Source organism: Danio aesculapii, chromosome 20, assembly GCF_903798145.1.
Source record: "Danio aesculapii chromosome 20, fDanAes4.1, whole genome shotgun sequence".
Classification (NCBI taxonomy): Eukaryota; Metazoa; Chordata; class Actinopteri; order Cypriniformes; family Danionidae; genus Danio; species Danio aesculapii.
The window spans coordinates 38,624,658-38,650,679 of record NC_079454.1 but is presented as its reverse complement, the minus strand read 5'-3'; the positions used below and the strand labels follow the sequence as shown (position 1 = coordinate 38,650,679).

General features: G+C 35.0%; 1 protein-coding gene across 1 annotated transcript in view; it reads right to left on the bottom strand.

Annotated features, from left to right (window-relative positions):
* aig1 (androgen-induced 1 (H. sapiens)) overlaps nucleotides 1-26,022 on the bottom strand; it is an 89,178-nt gene that overhangs the window by 40,213 nt on the left and 22,943 nt on the right. Inside the window, exon 3 of the mRNA XM_056481031.1 lies at nucleotides 23,946-24,047. Coding sequence (XP_056337006.1) covers nucleotides 23,946-24,047 — 102 coding nt within the window. The remainder of the gene's footprint in view (nucleotides 1-23,945; nucleotides 24,048-26,022) is intronic.

The window sequence follows — 26,022 nt, the reverse complement described above, 5'->3', positions numbered from 1 at the left end:
TGAAGAGATGTATGGATGCAGTCCTCCAAGCTCATGGGAGTCATACACAATATTAATTCTTTTTCCACTGCACCATGTATACATTATTTCTGTTAAGTGACAAGACTTTTGTCTAAGAAAAGACAGACCTTACTGTCCTAATTAAATAATTAAAAATCAAGGCATGATCATATTTTATTTTGGTAAAATAAGTGTAATCTAGAGGCCTTTAAGCCACTTCTGATACCAAATGATCAACTAAGTCAACTTATTATTTGTTGTTTCTAAAACTAGGGTAGGCGATAGACTTTTTTCAGGTAGTGTACAGGTACATATTTGAGGAAAAAAATATGGGTTATTAAAGTTTCCCTATTATTCTTTTTTAAATATTGCCTTTCATGCAATGTGTAATCTGACTGTTTATAAATGCAAAAGATTATGAAATATAAAGATATTATCTCCAAACGAAAAAAAAAAAAAAGTTGTGAACTGCTGAAATGAGTCATCAATGATTCCAGCAGTTCTGTAACAAATTTGCATTCCAAATTTGCTGGTTGAAAGATTACCAATTTGAAATAATCGTTTGAGAAAAATGAAGCGATGTTAAGTAAATATGTGTAAACCTATAAAAGGAGACTTCCAAAACAAAATTTAAATAACAACAAATAGCATAATAGTGGCACTATAAGTTTTGGTTACTGGAAAAAAGCATACATTCATTCATTCATTTTCTTTTCGGCTTAGTCCCTTTATCAATCTGGGTTCGCCACAGCGAAATGAACCGCCAACTTATCCAGCATATGTTTTACACAGCGGATGCCCTTCCAGCCACAACCCATCACTGGGAAACCCATACACACTCATTCGCACACATACATACACTATGGACAATTTACCCAATTCACCTGTACTGCATGTCTTTGGACTGTGGGGGGAAACCGGAGCACCCAGAGGAAACCCACGCAAACGCAGGGAGAACATGCAAACTCCACACAGAAACACCAACTGACCTAGCTGAGGCTCGAACCAGAGACCTTCTTGCTGTGAGGCGACAGCACTACCTACTGCCCCACTGCGTTGCAAAAAGCATACAATTCCACTATTTTATTATTTATTATTTTTTTGCTTAAAATAATAAGAAACAGTCTACCTGTGGGGACAGAAAATAGTACAGCTTTCTTACTTTTCAAGCAAATACAGCCGAAGTCAGAATTATTAGCCCTCATGTGAAATTCAATTCTTCATTTAAATTTATTTTCCAACTGCTATTTATCGTAGAGATTTTTACCACGGTAATAAACATAATTGTTTTAATTTCTAATAACCGATTTTTTTTGTTATTGCAAAGTGCCTCATAATTTTCTAGCTATTTTGCAAGATACTAGTATTTAGCTAAAAGTGCAATTTCAAGTCGTAACTAGGTTTATTAACGAAGTTAGGTTAATTAAGCAAGTTATTGGATAAAAGAGACAATTAAATATAAATATTTATAAATAAAATGTAAAAAATGTATTGACCAATAAATTTGCTTTTAAAAATTTAAAACTAGTTTAATTCAAGCTAAACTAAAAAATACTACCCCTAGAAGGAAAATAATACAGGAAATACTATAGAATGTCCTTGCTCTGTTAAACTTCAATTGGGAAATATTTGAAAAAGAATAAAAAAATGATAATAATAAAAAAAAAAAAATCACAGGAGGGCTAATCATTCTGACTTCAATTGTATATCTTTAAGAACATAAAAATAATACCCTGTTAAAAAATATACAGCATATCTTTAATTGGGGTACAATTTCTAAACCATAATACAATGTAAATGCATAAAATAAAGAAATAAACTAGATTTTTGTTCCTAATCTTATCAGCTAATTTTCTTTCTGGTTTAAAGCACATATATAAACCTTGTTAAACCCTTGCTAACTAATTTCTCTGAAATCTGGCTAAATATCTATCTCACTCTGCTCTATTTCTTTTTTCATTATAAGCATGAGGCTGTGTGATAGTAGCCCACGAGTGGCCCCTCAGTAGGGGGTGGTATCGATAGGACCTCTTGGTTTGGGTGAAAGAGTCACTGCTCATTGTCTGCCATGTCATCATCTGCAGGTCTTGTTCTCTGACTGCTCAAAGTGACCCGAGTATCAGTCAGTGTGGGTCCAGAGAGGTTCAGAAATCTGCACACTCTGTAATGCCAATATCTGTGAAGTTGTTTTAGATGAGGCAATTCGTTTTACATCCGGTGTGTGACCCCATTAAAATGCTTTTTGGTGCTAATATATCTTATTATTATTTACAAAGTTTTGACTTCATCTCTGTGTCACCGTGTACTATTTTACTTAATAAAATAAAGTGCAAAGAAGCCAATTTATATAGTATACAGTTAAAGACAATATGATTAGCTCTTTTGTGAAATTATAATTATTTTTAAAATCCTTCTCAAAAATTTGGGTTCTCCCTGTGTTCGTTTAATGGAGATTTTTTCCAACATCATATAATTTTACACATCATAGTTTTAATAACTGATTTCTAATAACTAATTCATTTTGTCATTACCACAAAATGACACATTGCGTGCAATTTAAAAGCTTAACTATACTGTAAAAACATCTGTTACAATAAAATAAAATGTAAAATAACTGCTGTTAAATTACAGAAACTTACCGTAGAATAGCAGACATTAAATTACAGAAATTTACCGTAGAATAGCAGACATTAAATTACAGAAATTTACCGTAGAATAGCAGACATTAAATTACAGAAATTTACTGTAGAATAGCAGACATTAAATTACAGAAATTTACCGTAGAATAGCAGACATTAAATTACAGAAATTTACCGTAGAATAGCAGACATTAAATTACAGAAATTTAACGTAGAATAGCAGACATTAAATTACAGAAATTTACCGTAGAATAGCAGACATTAAATTACAGAAATTTACTGTAGAATAGCAGACATTAAATTACAGAAATTTACCGTAGAATAGCAGACATTAAATTACAGAAATTTCTTTCAATTTTAATTTCTGGTAAATTTCTGTAATTTAACGTCTGTTATTCTACGGTAAATTTCTGTAATTTAACGGCCATTACTTTACTTTTTTTCCCGCTACCCCAGCTTCTGGAAAAAAAAAAGTAAAATTACGGATTTATTTTTACAGTTTAGGTCTGTGAGGGTAATTAGGCAAATCATTGGACAAGTTTTTTGTTCTGTATAGCCAATCAGAACAAATATATTAAGGGGGATAATAGCATTGAATTTACTCCTATATCAACATACTATAGTAGTTAAAATATATATAAAAAAATGTATTCCAGCCAAACTAAAAGAAAAATTTATTAGGACATACAGTGAAAAAATATCTTTGCTCTGCTAAACTATGTTAAATACTTTAAACAAAAAATATATAACATTTTACAGAAGGTCTAATACATAACAACGAAAAAACTAAGAAACTGGATGTATGATTTATAGCCATGTGTTTGAGTAAAAGATTTTTTTAGTTTTATTCTGTAAACTACTGATAATATTTCTTCCTAATTTAATGTGTTTTATTTTTGGGCCATATTATAACAAGACCTACTCTAAGAACTGCCTTCAGTCAAATAATTATTAAGATGATATAAACAGTTCAGATGCAAAAAAGTGCTATCTGAAATGTCCTTCTAAAGAATGAGCATAATATGAGCATTTTCTTAGCCTCCTATGTTTATAGTCAGCTATTTCACTTTAAAGACAATGAAAATAATATGTAATTTGACAAAAAAAACAAAAACAAAACAAAACAAGTAAATTACTGAACATGCACACAGAAGACTGAGAAAAATGGCTGGATGGGGGGGCTGTGGGGCTCAACTTTTTTGGTAATGTTAGTTTGTGTAATACATGCTTCAGTGAATCAAATTTATGTATTTATTTAAATGACATCTAATTTATTAATAAAAACCTATTTAAGCGTAAGTTTTCAGTGTTGTGAGGGATATTTAGTGTAAATTTGCCCTCAAGTATCCTCTGATTTGCTAATTTAGAAGTTACTGGAGGTCAGATTATACAAACTATGTGTCTAATTTGACTTAACTTTTATGTATTAACAAAAAAGTGTCTTTTGAACACTTATGATGTCTATCGGTGGTCTACATCTGCAGTATCAGACTGTTAAATCAATATTTTTTTACACAGTGGTATGAACCATTAGGGGTGATCAAATGTGTATTTATATTATCTATTATTTTAAGTATTACTATTATTATATAAAATACAGATCAGAGCAGATTATTTCTCAGTATTATTAAAGGCCTGACCCCCATACCTCCTGTTTTGACGTCCTTCAGGGGGATCAAGCATTAATTAGGGGGGGTCATTCCCCCCTAAACCCCCTGTAATTCGCACCCTGATGGCAGGTTTTTGCATCTGAACTCTTCATATGCTTTCTCCTGAACAAAACATGGCCACATGGTGTTTTGCTTTGTAAATCCAGCTTTTTATTTCCTTGTTAAATATACACAAAGAAAATGTAAATTCATTTCGAATTAACTACTCCCATAACTGGCAGGTAAAACGATTTGTAAAAACAAATCGTCATTCCTTTGTTTGTCTGCTTTTTTTGGATGGCACTGGCATCTGACGATCTCTTGTTATGACAGGTTATTCTGGCTCCACTGCAAGGATGCTCTCTGGCAAGCGTGTGTAACATGCTGGTGCAATGGGGATTTTTATTGCCGTATGCCAAGAAGTGTGTTGGTTTGGTAGCTGCTTTTTGGCCTATCACATATCACATGACAGGATGCTGATCTTGGCTTAATTTGTCCCTCAACACGCTAATGCAGAGCAGATCCTGCTTTAATTCTCACTCCATCACTCCTCGCCTTAATTTAATCCATAACGCATTAGAACCTGAGCGTTATAATCAGATATACATCCTTTGCATGGTCGGTGATTAGATTCACTCTTTTAAACTGTTGTCTTGACCTGAACTCGATTATTAATACACTGTAAAAAGGATTTGGATGACTTGATTTAAAAATAGTAGGTCAATTTAGTTAAGTATACTTAACATTTTCAAGTTACAACTAGTTTACACACTTTCAAGTAAAGTAATGCTGTAAAAAATGCAGCATTCCACAAAATTTATTCATGTTGTCCCAACACAAATGGATTAAGTTAGCGCAGCCGATTCGAATGTTATCACTCGATTGAATGGGCATTATCAGCTGATAAATATGGGCCAGTAGGGGTCTTCTGTGCCTACTGGTAGGCTCAGAAGGCTGTTATCATCCATCCACATGGTTAATCAGCTAAAGATCACAAAGGGCTGCGGCTAGAACTTAACGAGAATTATTTATATTATTTATTAAATTTTCTATTAATTGTATTTTATTAACGTCTACCCTTACTCCAACCCTAAACCCAACTATCACAATTATGTAAAAACAGATCTGGATCTGGAGTCTTCTCTATTAGTTTAGCTGATTAACCTCAATAATTATTTATATTATTTATAAATTTCCTATTAATTGTATTTTATTAACATCTACCCCTACCCCAACCCTAAACCCAATCAGCACAGTAATGTAAAAACAGATCGGAAACTGGAGTCTTCTCTATTAGTATAGCTGATTAACCATGTGGATGTATGATCACAGCCTTCTGAGCCTACCAGTAGGCGCAGAAGATCCCTACTGGTCCATATCTATCAGCTGATAACCACTGATAACAGCCATTCAATCGAGTGATAACAAGCAGCTGGTTAAGTGGATTGAACATAAAATAATTAAGTTATCCCCCCAAAAATCTTAAGAAATGTTTTGTTTCAGCTCATTTTAAATAAGTAGTTTGAACAAGCAGGAAAAAATCTTTTTTGAGTGCAATCGCTTTTGTAAATATGTACAATTTCACTTTATACAAAAATAAACAAATAAATAAAATAATAAATATAAAAGTACAAAATATAGCAAAAATATTGGAAAAATTAAGAGAACACTTGAATATTTATTTACAATTTAAATGATTTATATTTATGTGTTTTGAATATAAAATAAAAAAATGGTGTAGTTTAGAGTTTGTTTTTGCAAAAAAAATCACACAAGGTGCATTTTCAGATGTCTATTTTCATTTTTAGATATGACATTGCAAAAAAAAAAAATCTAAATACAAGGAATAAGTGAATTATTAAAGAAGATACAGACTAGAAACAAGTCAAAGTGTCTGCCAGTGCAGTAAAATAATTATACTTGGTTAGTACTTCTGTTCTTATAACATTATATTATAACATTACTATACCTATTATAACACTTATTGCTAGCCGTATACTTAGTCTTCAAAACTAACTTGTTAATTATTTTAAACAGTTTGTTTATTTTGTGTGAAAAGATCTTAGATTTATTAAACAGGAGAATTCCTCTTAAGGTGACATAGTGGCTCAGTGGCTAGTACTGTCTGCCCAGTTGGCCTTTCTGTGTGGAGTTTGCATGTTCTCCCCGTGTTTGCGCGGGTTTCCTCCAGGTGCCCTGGCTTCCCCCAAAGACATGCGCTATATGGTGAATTGTGTAAGCTAAATTGTCCGAGGTGTATGTGTGTGAATGAGAGTGTATGGATGTTTCCCTAGTAATGGGTTGCAGCTGGAAGGGCATCCACTGCGTAAAATGTGCTGGAATAGTTGGTGGTTCATTCCACTGTGGTGACCCCTAATATAAGGGACTAAGTTGAAGGAAAATGAATGAATGAATGAATGAGAATTCCTCTTAATGAAAGAATTGGCATTATATAATCTGTCTTAAAATGAGCTTTAAACAAGCTATAAGTTAAAATATAGTCTTAAAAACACAAGGCTGTTCTTAAATGATGTCTCTAATTGTAATTAACACAAATTTGCAGGTAAAATACCGAACTTTAAGCTTATAAACCAAGTAAGACAAAAAAATAAATCTTAAAACAACCATAATAATCGTATCTTGCGTAATATTGTGTTCTTAATATAAGACCAATAAGAGCTGCCTAGAAATAAGATTCTAACTCTTTTTATAGTATACTTCAAGTGCTAACAAACAAGTATTATATTCAGTCTTAAAATTAGCTTAAAACAAGATATTACAGTTTAAATAAAGTCTTTAATTATACAAGGCTGCTCTGAAAAAAAGAAATATATAATCTTAAAACAATCATAATAACCGTACACACTCTAATCTTGCATATTATTGTATAATATAAGATTTACTGCAAGTGCTAAAGAACTAATAATTGGTGGAATAACCCTGATTTTCAATCAAAGCGTGTGATTTGTTTAGGGGAAAAACACATTACAACCTGACCTTTATAATCAGATACAATCAAATTGCATTTGCGAAAATCCAGCTTAAGACGTCAGAGGCCTTAGATGTGACATGTCTTTTTGCTTTTCAAACTAAAAGTTACAGGTCCTTTGATAAAACACCAGGATATCATATCTTTGTTTGACTTCAATTGCAACGAACTGCCATTGCATAAACCTTAGCACATTATGTCCCTAGTAAGTGACTGGAGGCCTGCCAGACAAAACAAGCAGATCCTCCTGTCAATCTGGAGCTTTACTGAGTAAAGTGGTTGCCAAGCAGAGATAATGCTAACACCGCAGCACAATGGCAGAGAAAACAAGAGCATGCGGCACGGTTAAATCAGCTCTAGGGGAATTTACACAGATGCTGTCATGTTAACAGAATGCTGCTTTTTTTGTAGTGTTCTGACATGCACTCGAGCACTACAGTGATTGTATACACCAACATGTCCTTCTGTGTATGTTTGCAATGCTAAAATCCTGCTTTACTATGTTTAAGTGTTTATGTAACTTCACTGCAAAACATGTTGTTGATATATATATATATATATATATATATATATATATATATATATATATATATATATATATATATATAGTGGGTGATATACAGTGGGTGACACTTTAAAAATTGTACCGCCGCCGCACTAAAGGAGTAAGAGCGTGTTTTTAGGTAAAACCGCAGTTTGCGACTATGCCACCAGGGGGCACAAAGGGACGGGATGCAAACGAACAGAAATATACAGTAACTGTAAGTACTCTGCTACTTGTAAATGAAGATGAAACAATGAAACAAAGCATTATAATTCCTCCATTAATCATTAAAAACTTGTTAACAAGCTTTGTTATCATTGTAAACTTGTTAAGTGAAATGAGGATTCATTTTGGAAAGTAAAATTAAAGAAATAAAAGACAGCTAAAATAAAAGTACAAACATAAATACAAATAAGTAGGCCTAAATAAATAAATATATAAATAGAAGATAAAGCAGTGTTTTAGCCTAAATATAAAGAAATGTACAGTATTTGTTATTTTAAAGTGATGGGACTAAGACAGGATTTGTATTTATTTATTTGACCCTGGACCACAAAACAAGTTTTATGTTGCGTGTTTTTTTTTTTTTTCTTTTATGCCCAAAATAATTAGATCCATGATAGTTTATAATTTCCTACTGTGAATATATCAAATAGTTCAAACATATTTTCAAATCAATCTCAATTTCAGATAAGCGATGACGGTAATGATACTGTTGGTTTTGTGGTCCTGGGTCACAAATTTTTATTTTACTTTCAATTTAGTTTAACTTTCTAGTTTTAGTGTATTTAGTTTAGTTAGATAAGCACAAAAATAATGTGCTTGATTATATCTTTTAGAATAAAATATGACAGCAATGTCTGTTATTATTACTTTTTAGTGGCATTTTTTAAACTAATAACAGTATAAAATACAGTAATTATTTGAATTTAAAGTACTACTGCAATAAGGAAAATGTATGTTGTTTTAAATTTAATTGCCTTTTTATTTAGTTTTTTATTTATATTATAGACAGAAATTACACACAGAAATTAGATACTTTCCTTTTAATAATATTTAACTTTTTAATGAAGTAATAAATAAAATGGGGGGGGGGGGGTTGTTTAAAGATTGTATTTTTTATTGTACTTGGCTGTATTTTAAAGGGCTTAAATATTCATTCATTCACTTTCCTCCGGCTTAGTCCCTATGTTATTATCAAGGGTCGCCACATCGGAATGAACCGCCAACTTATCCAGCATATGTTTTACACAGCGGATGCCCTTCCAGTTGCAACATTGTACTGGCAAACATCCATACACACTCCTTCACATACATAAATTATGGACAATTTAGTTAATTAATTTTACCTATAGCACATGTCTATGCACTGTAGGGGAAACCAGAGCACCCCGGGGAAACCCACGCCAACACGGGGAGAATAATATTTGACTAGATATTTTTCAAGACGATTCTATACAGCTTAAAGAGCAATTTAAAGGCTTAACTAGGTTAATTAGGTTAACTAGGCAGGTTGGGGTGATTAGGCAAGTTATTGTATAATGATGGTTTGTTCTGTAGACTATCGAAAAAAAAATAGCTTAAAGGGGCTAATAATTTTGACCTTAAAATGGTGTCTAAAAAATTAAAAACTGCTTTTATTTTAGCCGAAATAAAACAAATAAGACGAAAATATTATCAGACATACTGTGAAAATTTCCTTGCTCTGTTAAACATCATTTGGAAAAATATTTTAAAAAGACAAAAAAATTCGAAGGGGGGCTAATAATTCTGACTCCAACATGTATTTTAATTTATATATATATATATATATATATATATATATATATATATATATATATATATATATATATATGTGTGTGTGTGTGTGTGTGTGTGTGTATAAACATGTATATTTCCCCACAGCACTATTAGCACTGTATTATTGCTAATTTCTAATGTGCAAATCTAAAACAATAAGCAAGTCATTCATTATTTTATCTTAAAATTAGTTACATATAATGTTTTTAAATTAATTTTTATTTTAGTATTTGTTTTTCTTTTTAGGCTGGTAAAGTAAAGCCGATATGTGAGCTGGCACGGTTTCAACATATTTAACAACATGATACCTCAGATTTACAGCTATTACCAATATTGAAATGTACCATTATAATAACTAATTATTATTTTAAAGTTAGGTAGTACTAAAGTCATAAATTATTATTGTTAGTTTTATAGCTTTTGTCTAGTTTATAAAGCCCTCTCCATTATATTCAGCAGTGCATCCGCTGACTGTACTACACTCTCTGCTACAATACTGACATGCTTTGTGTTTCTCAGCCAGCCTGATATAAGATGAAAGCTTGCATCCTCCGGCGATGCATGAAAGAATTTGCGGGCAAATGTTCTATGGCAGACGACGGTGGCAAAATACCACAAAAATGATGATTTATTTTGCTCCACTTTCCTCCATTGCATAGGAGGAATGGCAAGCCACGGGACAAAGGATTTTGCAGGGAAACCTCAATGGCCATAATGAAGGGGAGCCTTGTTTTAACATGTCATTAAAATGATTCTGCATCTTGCTGCAATCTGGGGAATTACAGTCTGTGCCCGTATAATACCAGGACTCAAAGTTGGCAGTGACCACCAGGTGGCAATCTGTCAACAGCCTGACATATTTGTGCATTAATGGAGACTAATACAGTCAATAATAGGCATGCGGATCAGGGTCAGACCACTGAGAGTGATTTCCTGTCTGCATAAATTGTAATTTCAGGTTGTCAGTCTTTCTGGTTTCTATAATTGACCAGTGTGATAATAGATGGACAGTTTGTGTTCATTTTAAGGGTGCTGTGTGGTTTGAATTTACCGGTGTGTTTTTTTTTTTATCATTTACTTTACTTGGTTTAGACAAAAAAAACAGTATTTTAATTTTTTTTTTTTAATTGAAGTCATTAATTGAAGTCCTAAAGATAGTCGTAAAGTAAATCTCTGAATAATACAAGGGAGTAAATGAACAAATTCTGTTAAATTCTGGGTTTAAATACCCAGGAGTGGACTTGGGGGCCCTAAGCAATTCCAGGTATGAGGCCCTAGCATTGAAACTCAAAATTCTCTTTCTCTATCTTTTTTCCATGTACGGTATGTTAGTTTTGTTTTTTTTGTAAATAAACTGCATGTTAAAAATGTATTTTAAGTATATTTTATATATTTTAATATTTAAAAGAATGTTTATCATCTTAATGTAAAATTAAACACAACAAATTCACAAATGAAAATACAAGTTCACAAACTAATTACAGTTAATTAGCCATTTTTGTGATTAGATTTTAATATTAATAAAAAAAACATTTAAAGAAATTTAATTCACAATCAATCAAACTAATCGTCACCATTTTTCATATGAATTGAATAACTGCTGTTTGTGAATCGGCAGCCATTACTTTTCACTGGCAAATGTTATTTTATCTCTCTTAACAAGCTCACAGCACTCATCATCTGACCTGACAGGCGATTCAGCCAGAAAGCAGGATTGCTGGGATTAGCTGCATTTCATTGTTTGTCTTGTTTCTACTTTTTTCTCCAAGTGTTCTCAAAATTCTCCTTGCACACTCTACCTACCTCCACATGTAGTATGAAAGGAACGTTCCATTATTCATGGGGGTTCCCGGATTTGAAAAGAAGTAATAACGTTAAAATAATAATGGTTATAGACAGATTTTACCACATATGATAGAAAATTTATAAAAGAGCTATATGATTAAGATAAGTATTCTTGGCATTAGTCAGGGCCCCCTACTTCCCCGGGGCCCTTGCTTATTGGTTAAGTCCGCCTAGTAAATACCACAGTTTTGAGTTGCGATCTCACAACTCTTATATTCATTTATTCTTTTTTTTTTTTGGGTGAGTCGGGTGAGTCCCTAATCTGAGGTCGCCACAGCGGAATGAACCGCCAACTCATCCAGCACATGTTTTACGCAGCAGATGCCCTTCCAGCTGCAACCCATCTCTGTGAAATATCCATACACACTCATTCACACTCATACACTAGGGAAAATTTAGCCTATCCAATTCACCTGTACCACATGTTTTTGGACTGTGGGGGAAATCAGAGCACCTGGAGGAAACCCACGCGAACGCAGGGAGAACATGCAAACTCCACACAGAAACGCCAACTGACCCAGCCGAGGCTCGAACCACTGACCTTCTTGCTGTGAGGTGACAGCAAGGTACCTACTGCGCCACTGCGTCGCCTACTCTTGAGTTTACATATGATTTTTTCCCTTTAAAATCTTGAAATTTTACATTTACATTAAATTTTTTTTAATTTAATTTTTCAGAATTTGAGTTTAGATGTCAGAATTCTCCATTTACATTTTAGAACTCTATTTACATTTTTTTTAACAAAATTCTTAGTTTACTGTACATCTCAGAACTTTTTTATTCTGAATTTTAGTTTACATCTCAAAACTTTTCCCCCTCGAAATCTGCAGTTGCATCTTGCAATTCTGGAATAAAAAAAATTATATATATTAAACAACATAGACTCATTCTGAAAACGTAACCATACATACATTTCTAGAGATCAAGAATTATGCAGCCAGAAGTACATATGACTGCATTTCATCTTTAAATTTAACGCTACGGGGCGGTATGATGTCGTTCCTTTTCGCGCTAGCAGCTCCAATTACCTTCATATGTACGGCTTTCCCGCGGTTACCAGTTTGTAGTGTACGACGGGGGACTTGAGACGCTGAGTGGAGTTGAACGCGACGACGGGGTTCGAGTCTGGTGAAAAACGGTTCCAGAAAGGGGGTAAGACAAAAACAGAACCCAAAAAATAAAATAAACAAGTAAATAACAGGGTGAGAGTGTGGTAAAATCTAAAAACGTGGTAAAAATCAGACAAGGGCTTTTCATTTTCTGGATTGCTTTTAAAAAAAACGATTGGGTTTAGGGAAGTGGGTGGGCGAGTCAACCTGTGCTTTTGAAAACACTATCGGTTGGGTTTAGGGATGGGGTTAGTGGGGTTATCGGTCGATTGGTCAGTCAGTCAGTCAGTCAGTCGAAAGCGGCCTCTGGTGGATTTATTTACAGGAGAAAAGCAGGCGCGAATGGCACTTGTGAGAGAAATTTGAGATCTCAAAAAGCATACACAGCAGCCTCTGGTGGATTCGCGAAAAAACAAAAAACTGCAAAAAAAACGTAGCTCCTGGAAGTATTTGGCACTCTCCATAAATATATAGAAGGCTACGTTTTCAGAATAAGCCTGGGTTTGAATTAAAAGAAAAAATATATAAGTAAGTCATAATTTTGAAATGTTCAATTGATGAACTGCGCTATGAAGTAGTGTATTATGAACTTAGAATTCAGAAAAAAGTTCAAGATGAAAACTTACAATTATGAGTTTATAACAACAACAACAACAATCCAACTTGCTCTTTAAGGTTTCAAAACTTAGGGCTTCTGGTAGTACCTAGAATAGCAAAGTTGAGAAAAGGAGGTCGAGCCTTCTCATTTATAGCTCCTAAACTCTGGAATAGCCTTCCTGATAACGTCCGAGGCTCAGACACACTCTCCCAATTCAAAACTAGATTAAAGACCTATCTGTTCAGTAAAGCATACACTTAGTGCACCACTTAGGGGGCTTCCACACAGGTTCTGCATCTTGTTTATATACACTATGAACAGCAGCTACGCTAATTATTTTCTTTATTCTCCATTTCCACCTGGGGATACTCTTCCCGAGGCCCTCAGACTATGCAGAGTCACTGATTCGTTCCAAGACCAATGACGAGATGATCCCAAGGTTTCCATATCCTGGACTAGGCCGTATCCTGAGCAGCTACTGTGATGGTCATGGAAGAGTGGAGAACATGAGACTAATTCCTGTGACGCTCCAGAGACAGACGAGTCTTCGCTGAGGCCAGCTTCCAGCCTCCGTCACTGAGACTGCAGCTCTGCACAAGACGTTTGGCCAGCGGAGAAATTAAAATGATCGTGCCCAACTGAGCCTAGTTTCTCTCAAGGTTTTTTTCCTTCACTTCCGCCATTAGAGAAGTTTTTTTCCCTCTCCGCTGTCGCCACTGACTTGCATGGTTCAGGATCTATAGAGCTGTGCATCGTTGGATTTGCTCTTCAATATTTGGACTCTCAGTAGTGATTAATAAACCACACTGAACTGAGCTAAACTGAACTGAACTTAAACACTACAAACTGAACTACACTGTTCCAATTTACTATGACCTTTTAAGTGAAGCTGCTTTGACACAATCTACATTGTATAAGCGCTATACAAATAAAGGTGAATTGAATTGAATTGAACTGACAATTGCAAATTTTAAAGTATGCAATTACAAAGTTTCTTTCTGTGAACAAAAAACAAGTTTCCATAGCTCCATACCACTTCATTCTTTGCACTTTTTAATGAAAGTGTAAAGTGTATTAGAGCCTGAAAAACTCATCTGGTTCTGATCCTGGTGGTATCCTGAAGACGATTTGAGTAACACCGCTGGTTGAGCAGAAACTAGCCTGTCTGAGGTTCCTCTGACAGTGGCAAACCAAACATGTTATTAGATGCAGAGAAAACACCACTTGAGTGCATCTAAAGCCCGGATCAGTTTAGCGCAGCCATGGACGGTAACATTGATTTCAGTCACATGGATGTATTTCACCTTTCACTCAGAGGATGATTCCTGTTACTGTAAATGGTGAAACACTTATCCTCACAGTCTAAACATACTGGTAGTCACAGCGGGAGCATACAGTTAGAGACAATTTTCCGAGGAGAACACTCTTCAAATTGGTCTGTGGGCACAGCTATTTTCTACTCTAAACAACATCCCACAAATCCAGCAGAAGGAATTGCGGTGAAAATGCCACAGACAGGTTGAGTGATCATTAAAACAAAAAGAAAAAAGTTTGGTTCCTCTCAGTGTGAGTTTTTCTTTACAGGCCAAAAGATTCTTGAAGTTCACCTCCTGACCTGTCTATTATGTCTATATGTCGGTCACACTTTACAATAAGCTTTTGCTAGTAAATGTATTTACTAACATGAACTAATTATGAACAATACTTGTGCAGCATTTATTAATCATAGTTCAATATTTACTAATGCATTATTAACATCCAAATTCATACTATTATTTAATGCACCTTGAGTTAACATGAGCTAACACTGAACAACTGTATTTTCATTAACTAATGTTAGCTAACATTAACTAATACAACCTTAATGTAAAGTGTTGCCATGTGTATGTAGCTGCAGAGGATATTCTTGAAACAGTAGGTCAGTTATAAATAGGAATGTGAAGTGTTAAGAAAAGTTTGCTAAAAAACACACACACTAAAATTATATAATTAGTACTAACTGCATCAGAAAAAATATCTTTTGCTGGCTTATTGAATATCAACCAAAATCCAACATCTTGGATATATTAGTCATATGATGGGATGACAATCAATGACACACTCTCCTCTCCCTCTGCACCACTTTTTTTTTTATCAACACTCCATATTTCTGGAAATTGCCATTATTAGTGTGCTTCATGCAGATGAGTGGGCTTGACAAACCTCCTGTAGAAGACACACTCTCTCCGCTTAGTTTTGCGAAGAAAAAAAATAGTAATCTCTGATGATTTAGAAGTGCTTCTTTTTTTCCTCAACAAAATCGCGTTAACAAAACTTTAAACCTCATGTTGTGTCAATCTCATTTACACACTGTCCTGAAACTTTCGTCCGTCATAAAAAATTTGGATCTTTTTTTCCAGATTTTTATTTTTACTTTTATGTTTTGTATTTGTTTCATTCGTTCATTCATTTTGAGATGTGTGTTGACAGTTCAAAGCCACCTTAAAAGCAAAAAGGCAAAATTCACGGCCAATAACATTCCTTACTGGTTTAAAAACATTGCTCAACAGCGCTCAAAGGTTAGCATAAAATGGAGAAGGTTTTTAACGGTTTTTAATGGAAAGGTTTTTAAAATTTCAGTACCAATGGGTACCAAACTTAATACTTTAGACAACCCTACTTCAAATTTTTTTGTGCTTTTTTTCCCACAACGAATTAGTTAATACGCATCGAACTCATAGGTTCTGTTTTTGACTGATTTCTTGGAGACCAATATGAAAAAATATACATCCAAAAATTGTAGCCTTCAGAGTGCAAAGAACTCAAACGTCAACATTGATGACATAACTGTACTTACTTACTATCTTACTCCCAGGGCCGTTTATTTCGAAGTTTATATTTAGCCACACCATATTGGTGTTTTGTAACATCACATTTTTTATGAGGTTGGTAGTTAGCCCAATGCTCAATCCCCAACCTGGAGGACCAGGACATACACAAATACACTACGGACAATTTAGCTTACCCAATTCACCTGTAGAGCATGTCTTTGTACTTATGAGAGAAACCGGAGTGCCCAGAGGAAACCCATGTGAATACGGGGAGAACATGCAAATTCCACACAGAAATGCCAACTGACCCAGCCGGGACCCAAACCAGCAACCTTCTTGCTGTGAGGTGAGAATGCTACCCACAGCCCCACCGTGCCACCCCTGACATAACTGTAGCATATTGTAAATAAAGAGAAAAGGTTTGAGATGCAAATTTGCATATTCAAGTTTATTTACATCAGCTACTTTTGTAAAGTTTTGTTTTTTTCGAAGTAGCACCGGTGGAGGATTTTGAAGCCTGTAATTCACTCATAAATAAGGTTGAGAATTATGACACAATTAAAACATAAAATAAATAAAAAATTCCAATAAAATACATGAATTGTGAAAAGCTACATAAAGAGTTTTCAAATGACTTTCCTATTTCTTACCAATGGGTGTTTAGAAGGTCTTAAAACTGCAAGTCAGTCATAAATATTGATGAAATTGTCTTTGAACTTACTGCATGATTAATAAGCGAAACCAAGTGCGTTCGAGGTCATGCCGTGGAAAAGGAATTGCTTTGTATCGTTTCTATTTTCCCGTGAACAATTAGCAGTGCGAATAAAGGAGCGACTGAGAACTTGGGCTTGTTTACCACAGCTAATCAGTCATAAAACCCCCGTGCACAATGACCTGCATCGTTTAAAAGCTCCCGTGAACCTGCCTGCTGAATTAAATATGAGGAAAGTTAAATGCTCAGACGACTATACAAGCAATACGTCTAGAAAATACCTTTACGTGGGCCTTTCTGCTTTCTTCCGCACTTTTATTTCGAGATAGTCTTTTTTAAGCAGATGAAAGATGTTTATTTGTGGTACGCGTTTACAGCGAGTTGCTTTGAATGTAGGGGCTGCACAGCGGGAGGGCACTGGCATTAACATTAGAGTAGAGAAAGGCTCCTCTGACAGGCCTCTCTCTGCGGCAGAGTAATTACAAAGCGGAGACGGGATTATTGTCACAGATACTTTGACGCAGGTAAACTGCCTCCCGATGGTGCCATGAAAGTTTAGCAGCGGCCTCCTTAAGTCCTATTGAAGTGTCTCTGTTTTGATTGTTATTGCCACATTATGAGTCCTGATAGGCACTGCAATGGCTTGACAGCTTCAGAACAGAGAAAATGTCCTTTCCCTTGTCACTTGGGGGAAATAATGTTTGTTGTGTTATTCCTCTTTTGGTGTCGCTTCCTGTCTGCGCTTTAAGAGACTGTAACTTGTCCCAGTGACAAGCTGTTGTGTATGGAAGCTTATTTTGGACATGAAATACAAAAATAAAACAGGCACAGTGACTTTAATCTCACAAATATCACTTGCTTTTCACATCTCAGAGCAGACCCCCTAGTTTTTTGCAATCGCTAAATCCAACGCAAAATCAACAAAAAGTCGATATTTTTTTCAATCCTGCAAAATTTTTAAAGTTAAATGCAAATTAATCGCAAAAATGTAAATAATTTCATAAAACATCCAATTCTAAACTATATAACCAAATTATATTTATTTCAGTTTGCAATTATTTGTTTCACGAGACTTATAGCCGTTGTATAGACGTTTGAGTGTCTCTCGAAAAATGACGTCTCACCTGCGCCCTTATAATCCTAATATTACATGAGAGTGAAGAAATTGTTTTGCAGTCTATGCAGTAAGCAGACGCGGATAAAGTGTCAAGCACGAGTGATTTACATGTGAGGTCAATTGAAAGATGTAATTAGATATCCTGTGGCACAAATCGAGTTAATGACACAGCGTGAATTGTGCATTTTATGTGTTTGACATGCTTCAGACTCCAAAAGAAAGTGGGAGCAAACTTCGAAAGCCTCATTCACACTACGCACAACTCGCAGTGGCAAAGCAGCAAGCGACCGTTTATTTCAAGCTACATCCGGAGACCTCCGTCTACACGAGTGACAGTTAGCATTGGTGACCATGTGGCTGTGTTGAGTGATGCGACAAAGTTGAGAATCATTTAACTTTATGCAAATGAAGAGCCACTTTCTTGAGCGACCACCAATAGGAGGACCAGTAGAGCTCACGTGATCCTCTCTCAGCTCGATTAGAGGCCGGATGTATTCTCTGTGCTGTGAAACTACAGAGACCTGTGTTTGTAGCAGGTCGCCATCCAAAATGATAGGCAGCTACAAAGTTGTTGCTAGTGTGAACGAGGCAGAACAAACGGAGCAATGGACAGACAGAAAAGCAAGCAGCTTACAATGATGAAGATTGGTTCAAGGATTACATTTTATATGATTATATTTTATATAAATATAACATTTTTTCTATTTATATATATTTGTAATTGTAGAAATGTTTGCAATTTTTTGGGAATTACCATCACAAAATTTTTACCGCAAAAAAAAAAAATCACAAAAAACAAATCGTGAAAAACTAGGCGGTCTGTCTGAAAAAAAAGGACTTGGGAGATGTAAATTCATTATTGGGAGAAGGGGAAATTATTATTATTATTATTATTATTATTATTATTATTACTTAATTCTGCGGTTGAAGCAATTGAAATGTAATGCAATTCAGAATTACAAAAATTAAAAAGTCATAACTGAGAGCAAGACGGAAGTAGCAATGACAAATTTATAGTAGCGAGAAAGGACAATTCAATTAAAAGTTGCAGTTTTAAACTCACAGTTCTGTAAAAAAACTGTCAGAATACTTTGATAAAAAGTTGCAACTAAGCAAAAAAGGTCAGAATTCTGATATTTAAACCTAAAATTATGAAAAAAAAATTTAATTGTTAGATTTAAACTCTCAATTGAGAGTTTATGGCTTAATAATTATTATAATACAGTCAATAGACTTATTTTAAATACAGTTGTGTGGTTTTGACTTGTCCAAGGAAAAAAGTCTAGAAAAAAATCCACAATTTTTACATTACTGCAAAATATTAAGTATTGTTAGATATGAAAACAGTGCAGTGGGTGGTACGGTGGCTCAGTGGTTAGCACTGTTGCCTCACAGCAAAAAAAAAAAAAATCGCTGGTTCGAGTCCCAGCTGAGCCAGTTGGCGTTTCTGTGTGGAGTTTGCTTGTTTTCACCATGGGTGTGCTCTGATACTCTGACGCAGGTAAACTGCCTCCCTATGATGGCCTGATAGTTTATCAGCAGCCTCCTTAAGTCTATTGAAGTGCCTCTGTTTGGATTGCCATTTACACATTATGTGTGTTGATAGGCACTGAAATGGCTTGACAGCTTCAGAACTGAGAAAATGTCCTTTCCCTTATCACTTGGGGGAAATAATGTTTGCTGTCTTATTCTGCTTTTCATGTCACTACCATCTGCACTTGCAGAGACAAAGTTTTCCGATTGTCTTGATGTTGTTAGTACAAATATTTGCATGTGTCAGCATTTATAGAAAGAGTCCCTGAAGGTTTGAAAGGACTTTTATAGCCATGAGCTGCAAGCACTAGCAGAACTATAAATATGTCTAGTGTATTCAAATGAAATGACTTAAAAGAGGCTGTTGTCCAGTGCTATTAGGGTTTGTTGTTGCCTGATTTCTAAGGAAGTGGTGAAAAACTTGCATTTTTTTTGTCTTTCAGTGTCATCTGTGTGGAATCCATACTTCTGTAGGGGTTTCACTGCCAGAATATGGCATGAACTAGAGATAGATTGATATACAAGTCATTGAAAATAATTTTAGAAACTACATATTTTGGTTCTGTTTTCTGACAAAATAACAGAAATGACCATAACAAATTTGATTACTTATTTATTTATTAATAAAATTACTATATAATATTTGTATATTTTTTATATTATTTATTATATAATATTTTATGTTACATTGTATATTATATTATATTTTAATAATAATAATTAATAATAATACTATAAAAATAATTTGATAATTTTATTTTTATAATTCACATTACTTAAATAAAGTAATTGTATAGTTTTCATGAAGTAATATTATTATTATTATTATTATTATTATTATTATGCTACAGTAGATGGTCTTTATTTTTTCATTATTCATATTTATTTTTTATTCTGCGTTATTGTTATATTTATGTTAGTTATCAAATTAATACATCTTTTATTTTAATTATATATATTTTTAAGTCTATTATTACTGCAACTAGTACTACTAATATTGTATTGTACTACTAATAAGTTTTTTCCATTTTAATGTTTTTTAAAATATATTTTTCAAATATATCCTTCAATTTTAAGTATTCAAATTTATTTTAATTGAACTTAATTAAATTTATGTGAGGTCTAAATGAGCCACCTTTAAAAACATTGTGATAAAACATGTCACATTATCATTTATCAACACAAGCTCGGACTCAGAACTTGATTTTTGAACAGTGAAAAGGCTCAGTCAGTGTTTCTCAGAGTGAACAGCAGACAGTTGCCACGGCCACATGGGTAAACAAACAACTGTGGTACCATGGAATGCTTCAAAATATTTACAGTGGAGTAACAGGCGGGATCATCTGGACATTTCTGCATAGCACAAATTGTTCTCAGCTGGAAGGGTGAACCTCAGCAGCCAGGCTGTACTTCCATCACAAGACCTGCTGCTTCTCTGACTGGAGAAAACCATTAATCTGAGACGCATAATAATCGGTTCTTTTCATTGATGACTCTGAATTGTATTTTAGAAGGGACCATTTGGATTTTCAGCAGCCCATGGTAGCTTCAACTCATTCTTACCTATCACACCAATGCATGATTGATCATTTTGATGCCATTTTATATTTAGATGATGCTCTTTAGACATTCTATTGACTATATTATACAGTGCCCTCCATCAATATTGGAGAAAAAAATAATAATTTTTTAGTTCTCCCAACACTCCCAATTTCTCACTTGTTTCGAATCTTTCAATCTCAACTTTCTTTCATCTGTTGATCAGAAAAGAAGGTATTTTGAAGAAAGTATAGAATATCAAACCCAATGGTTACATTTCTTTGGCTTTCTTTCAAATATTTTTATTAGTGTTGAGCAGAATAAAAAAATGTCCCTCTATTTACATTTCTGGAGACCGTTAAATACGTCCGAGGAGCTACGTTTTTTTGCAGTTTTGGTATTTGTGAATCCACGAGAGGGTGCTGTGTATGCTTTGTGAGATCTCAAATTTCTCTCGCGAAATTGACTGTTTGACTGACTGACCAATCGACTGACCCACCATCCCCCTTCACTTAACTCAACCTATAGTATTTTACAAAGCACAGATTGACTCACATACCCACTTCCCTAAACCCAACTGACAAATTGAGCAATTCAGAAAAAGAAAAGCCCTCGCATGGTTTTTACCACGTTTTACCACATTTTCACCCTGTTATTTACTTGTTTATTTTATTTTTTTGGCTTCTGTTTTTGTCTTACCCGCTGTTCATCACCGGACTTGAACCCCAGGGAAAAGCTTGGACCAGACATGTGCTTTTACAACAGTTTGGTGGTCAACAAACCCACTGGAATCTCAGTGAATACTTGCTTCACAGACATAAGAAATATATCCAGATAAAGCTTGAAATTTGTGCTTTTAAATGTATCAAGTGCACTTGAAAACAAAGGTTTTTTGGTTTTGTAATCTTTATGAAACGAACTCGAAGTACAGTCCGTCCTGTCAAACGCACATCACATGACACAACTACTCAAACAGCCACAAACTTGTAAACAAAGAGTCGCTATCAAAGAGATTCGCCATCAAGACCCAGTGGTGAATTACTTCAGAAGAAATGCGCGATCAGTCGATCATTAATTAGAGGATGATGATGTGTAGAGTGGCCATAAATGAGGTTGGTGCTGTGATCTCATTCATTTCGAGTGCGCATGCACATTAGCTTGGGCAACCTGAAAAAATGCAGATTTTGTTTGATTCTGACATGTAGAAAGGAAAATTATGAGAAAGTCGTTGTTTATTTTTATTGAGGATTCCAAATATGTAATGCAATTGTAAGCTTGGCAAACAGTTTTGAAGAATTTGATGCTTTCCAATTCAAACAGAATGCCCGAGTATACTGCCTGAAAGGCATTTCAAAGATGGCCACTGAGTAAAATGACTTGCCTTAAAGGGACTTTGGCCGTAGTCAACAGAATGTCTAAAATGGCCCATCAAAATAAAGTGTAATCTTATGCTGAGTTCACACCAAAAGTGAAAATAAGTATTTGCATGAGTAGATTACATAATGCAAATGTACAGCTGAATTTCCACAGAGTAGCACAAATAACGTTTGCAACAAATTTGAGGAATTCACCTCAATGGTGTCTTCTGCACAAGTTTAAATAATGACATTTACCATTTACCGTGGTAAATTCGCTTGGAAAACATCCCAGGAATGAACTGTGGGTGTCACAGTGTGATTTGTTGTAAACCCAGCAGTAGACTTCACATTTGCATTTTGTTAATATTTCCATTGTTTCCTCCTGCCCTCTACACTCTCAGAAATAAATGTACAAAATCAGTCCCTGGGGCAGTACCCTGTCAAAGGTAAATTTGGTTCCTAACAGGTCTTTAAAGCTACCTATTAATAAAAAAGTACAAATTTGAACCTCATATTACCTTAAAGATACTAAAGTAAACTTTAAAGGTATAAAGTGTACCCTAAAGCAGGGGTTTCCAAACTTTTCAGCCCACGATCCCCAAAATAACAATGCCAGTGCCTCACGACCCCCAATATCCTCTCAGGTGGTTATAAATATATAAACCTTGCACACAACGACACACACATACCAGTGTGTATGACCAGAATAAAATCCCAATCCATATTTTGCTCGCAATTCACCAGTCCACTAAAAGAAATGTACATTTTTAGCACATACCCACGAGCCAAACCTAAAAAATTCATATACGGTCTAATGTATAATAATGACTAACGTTGAAAGGTGTAAAAACCCTGCGGAAAATCCACTTGCATGTGATTTCACAATGCCACTGCACATTAAAGATAGAGACAATTTCTGATTAGGCTCAAAGGTTACATTCATGTTGATTAATAACCGAGACATGTTTCCTTAGCAACTGCGACGTGTGTTGTCATTGGCCCCAGGTTTTACCCGAGTCAACTGAATACATCCTGTGATTAGCGGCGACTGAGACACTCAACCACCTTTCCAGTAATAGCCTCATTCTGAGTTGTATTTCCTATCAATCTATCTAAAGCCTCCAGGTCCCAAAGCCTCTTTCGTCTAGGCCACTTCAGCAAATTAAAGAAGGATTCAATAAGGAAGTGTTTAGGTTATTAAATATCTCTTGTGAAGGCTCTTCTAGACTAATTGCAGTGATTTTAAGATACATTCATGTTGCGTTCATGTCAGTGTGTCTATGTAAGTGTATTTACACAGCAGATGATAATGCTGTCACATTAGACATTAGAACAATCACCTAAAAAACAAGACCTGCCACTATTTGACACCACCTTGAAGCTTTTGTTCCATCGGATTGAAATGAACGATTGCGCAACAACTGTCATTTTCACATCTGACGTCAGTGTGGCCCAAGATGTTGAAAAGAACAAAATGTGCCTTTTCTTTTCTTCCTGGCTGAGAGTTAAGTATCTATATGTGTGTGTGCGTGTGTGTGCGTGTGTGTGTGTGTGTGTGTGTGTGTGTGTGTGTGTGTGTGTTCTTTAAAAATAGCATTGTTCTTTTAGAATGACATTTATGATGTCAGTGATTTTAAACTGACAAACATATTTTGCAGTCTTGCAGTTTATAGAAAAAAAAGAAAAAATTTATTCTCACTCACCATGCCATGGTTTAGCCACTGAGGTATAAAGTTGTCCAGCAGTCTTGGGTAAATCAAATCTCTGTCGTACAAGTAAAGAGTCCAGAACATGGTCACCACAAACTGCAAACAAAAAGACAGAAACTGATATTGAATCATCACAACAACAAAAACAACAACAACAACAACAACAACAACAATATATATATATATATATATATATATATATATATATATATATATATATCCACCAAAATCTTATTATATAGTGCATCCGTAGAGTTTTAATGATACAGCCTTATACCAAAATGGATTAAATTCATTTATTTCCTCAAAATTCTACACACAATAACCCACAATGACATTGTGAAAGAAGATTTTTTTTTAATTGTTGCAAATTTATTAAAAATAAAAAAGCTGAAAAATCACATGTACAGAAGTATTCACAGCCTTTGTCGTGAAGCTCTAAATTAAGCTCAGGTACATTCTGTTTCCACTGATCATTCTTGAGATGTTTCAGCAGCTTAATTGGAGTTCACCTGTGGAAAATTCAGTTGATTGGTCATGATTTGACAAGGCATACACCTGTCTATATAAGGTCCCAGGGTTGACAGTGCATGTCAAAGTACAAACCAAGCATGATGACAAAGGAGTTGTCTGTAGACCTCCGAGACAGGATTGTCTTGAGGCACAAGGCTGGGGAAGGTTACAGAAAAATTTCTGCTGCTCTGAAAGTTCCAATGAGCACAGTGGCCTCCATCATCCGTATGTGGAAGATGTTTGGAACCACCAGGACTCTTCCTAGAGCTAGCCGGCCATCTAAGCTGAGTGATCAGGGGAGAAGGGCCTTAGTCAGGGAGGTGATCAATAACCCAATGGTCACTCTGTCTGAGCTCCAGCATTCTTCGGTGGAGAGAGGAGAACCTTAAAGAAGGACAACCATCTGTGCAGCAATCCACCAATCAGGCCTGTATGGTAGAGTGGCCAGACAGAAGCCACTCCCCACTAGGAATTTGCCAAAAGGCATCTGAAGGATTCTCAGACCATAAGAAACTAAATTCTCTGGTCTGATGAGACTAAAATAGAACACTTTGGAATGAATGCCAGGCGTTAAGTTTGGAGAAAACCAGGCACCGCTCATCACCAGGCTTATACCATCCCTATACAGTGAAGCATGGTGGTGGCTGGATTATGCTGTGGGAATGTTTTTCAGCAACAGGACTTTCAGACTAGTCAAGATGAAGGGAAATATGAATGCATCAATGTACAGAGACATCCTGAAAGAAAAAATGCTTCAGAGTGCTCTTGACCTCAGACTGGGGCGACGATTCATCTTTTAGCAGGACAATGACCCAAACCACAACACCAAAATATCAATGGAGTGGCTTCACAACAACTCAGTGAATGTCCTTGAGTGGCCCAGCCAGAGCCCAGACCTACTGTAAATCCTATTGAACATCTCTGGAGAGATCTGAAAATAGCTGCACACCGTCGCTTGCCATCCAACCTGATAGAGCTTGAGAGGTACTGCAAAGAGGAATGGGCAAAAAATCCCAAAGACAGGTGTGCCAAGCTTGTGGCATCATATTCAAAAAGACTTGAGGCTGTGATTGCTGCCAAAAGGGCATCAACAAAGTATTAAGCAAAGGCTGTGAATACTTATGTACATGTGACTTTTTAGGTTTTTAACTTTTGTACTAAATTTGCAACAATTTCAAAAAGTACACTTTTTTCGCATTGTCATTATGGGTTATTGTGTGTAGAATTTTGAAGAAATAAATTGATTGAATCTATTTTGGAATAAGGCTGTAACATAAAAAAATGTGGAAAAAGTGAAACGCAATGAATACTTTCCGAATGCACTGTATAATCATGTAATATGGAAATATACTGTACAATATGTATTGCAGAACCTTTGTGCCAAAGCTAAGGAATAATTATGACAGGCCTATAAACGGCATTAGCTTGCTTTTAAAGTATTTTAAATGCACGACGCAGATGCAATCAAGGACCTACAACTGAGGAGGCATTCAGCGATTCAACGAGAAGAGGCAATACACACAAGAAGTGCTAATTATACAAAGGAACTATAGCTTTT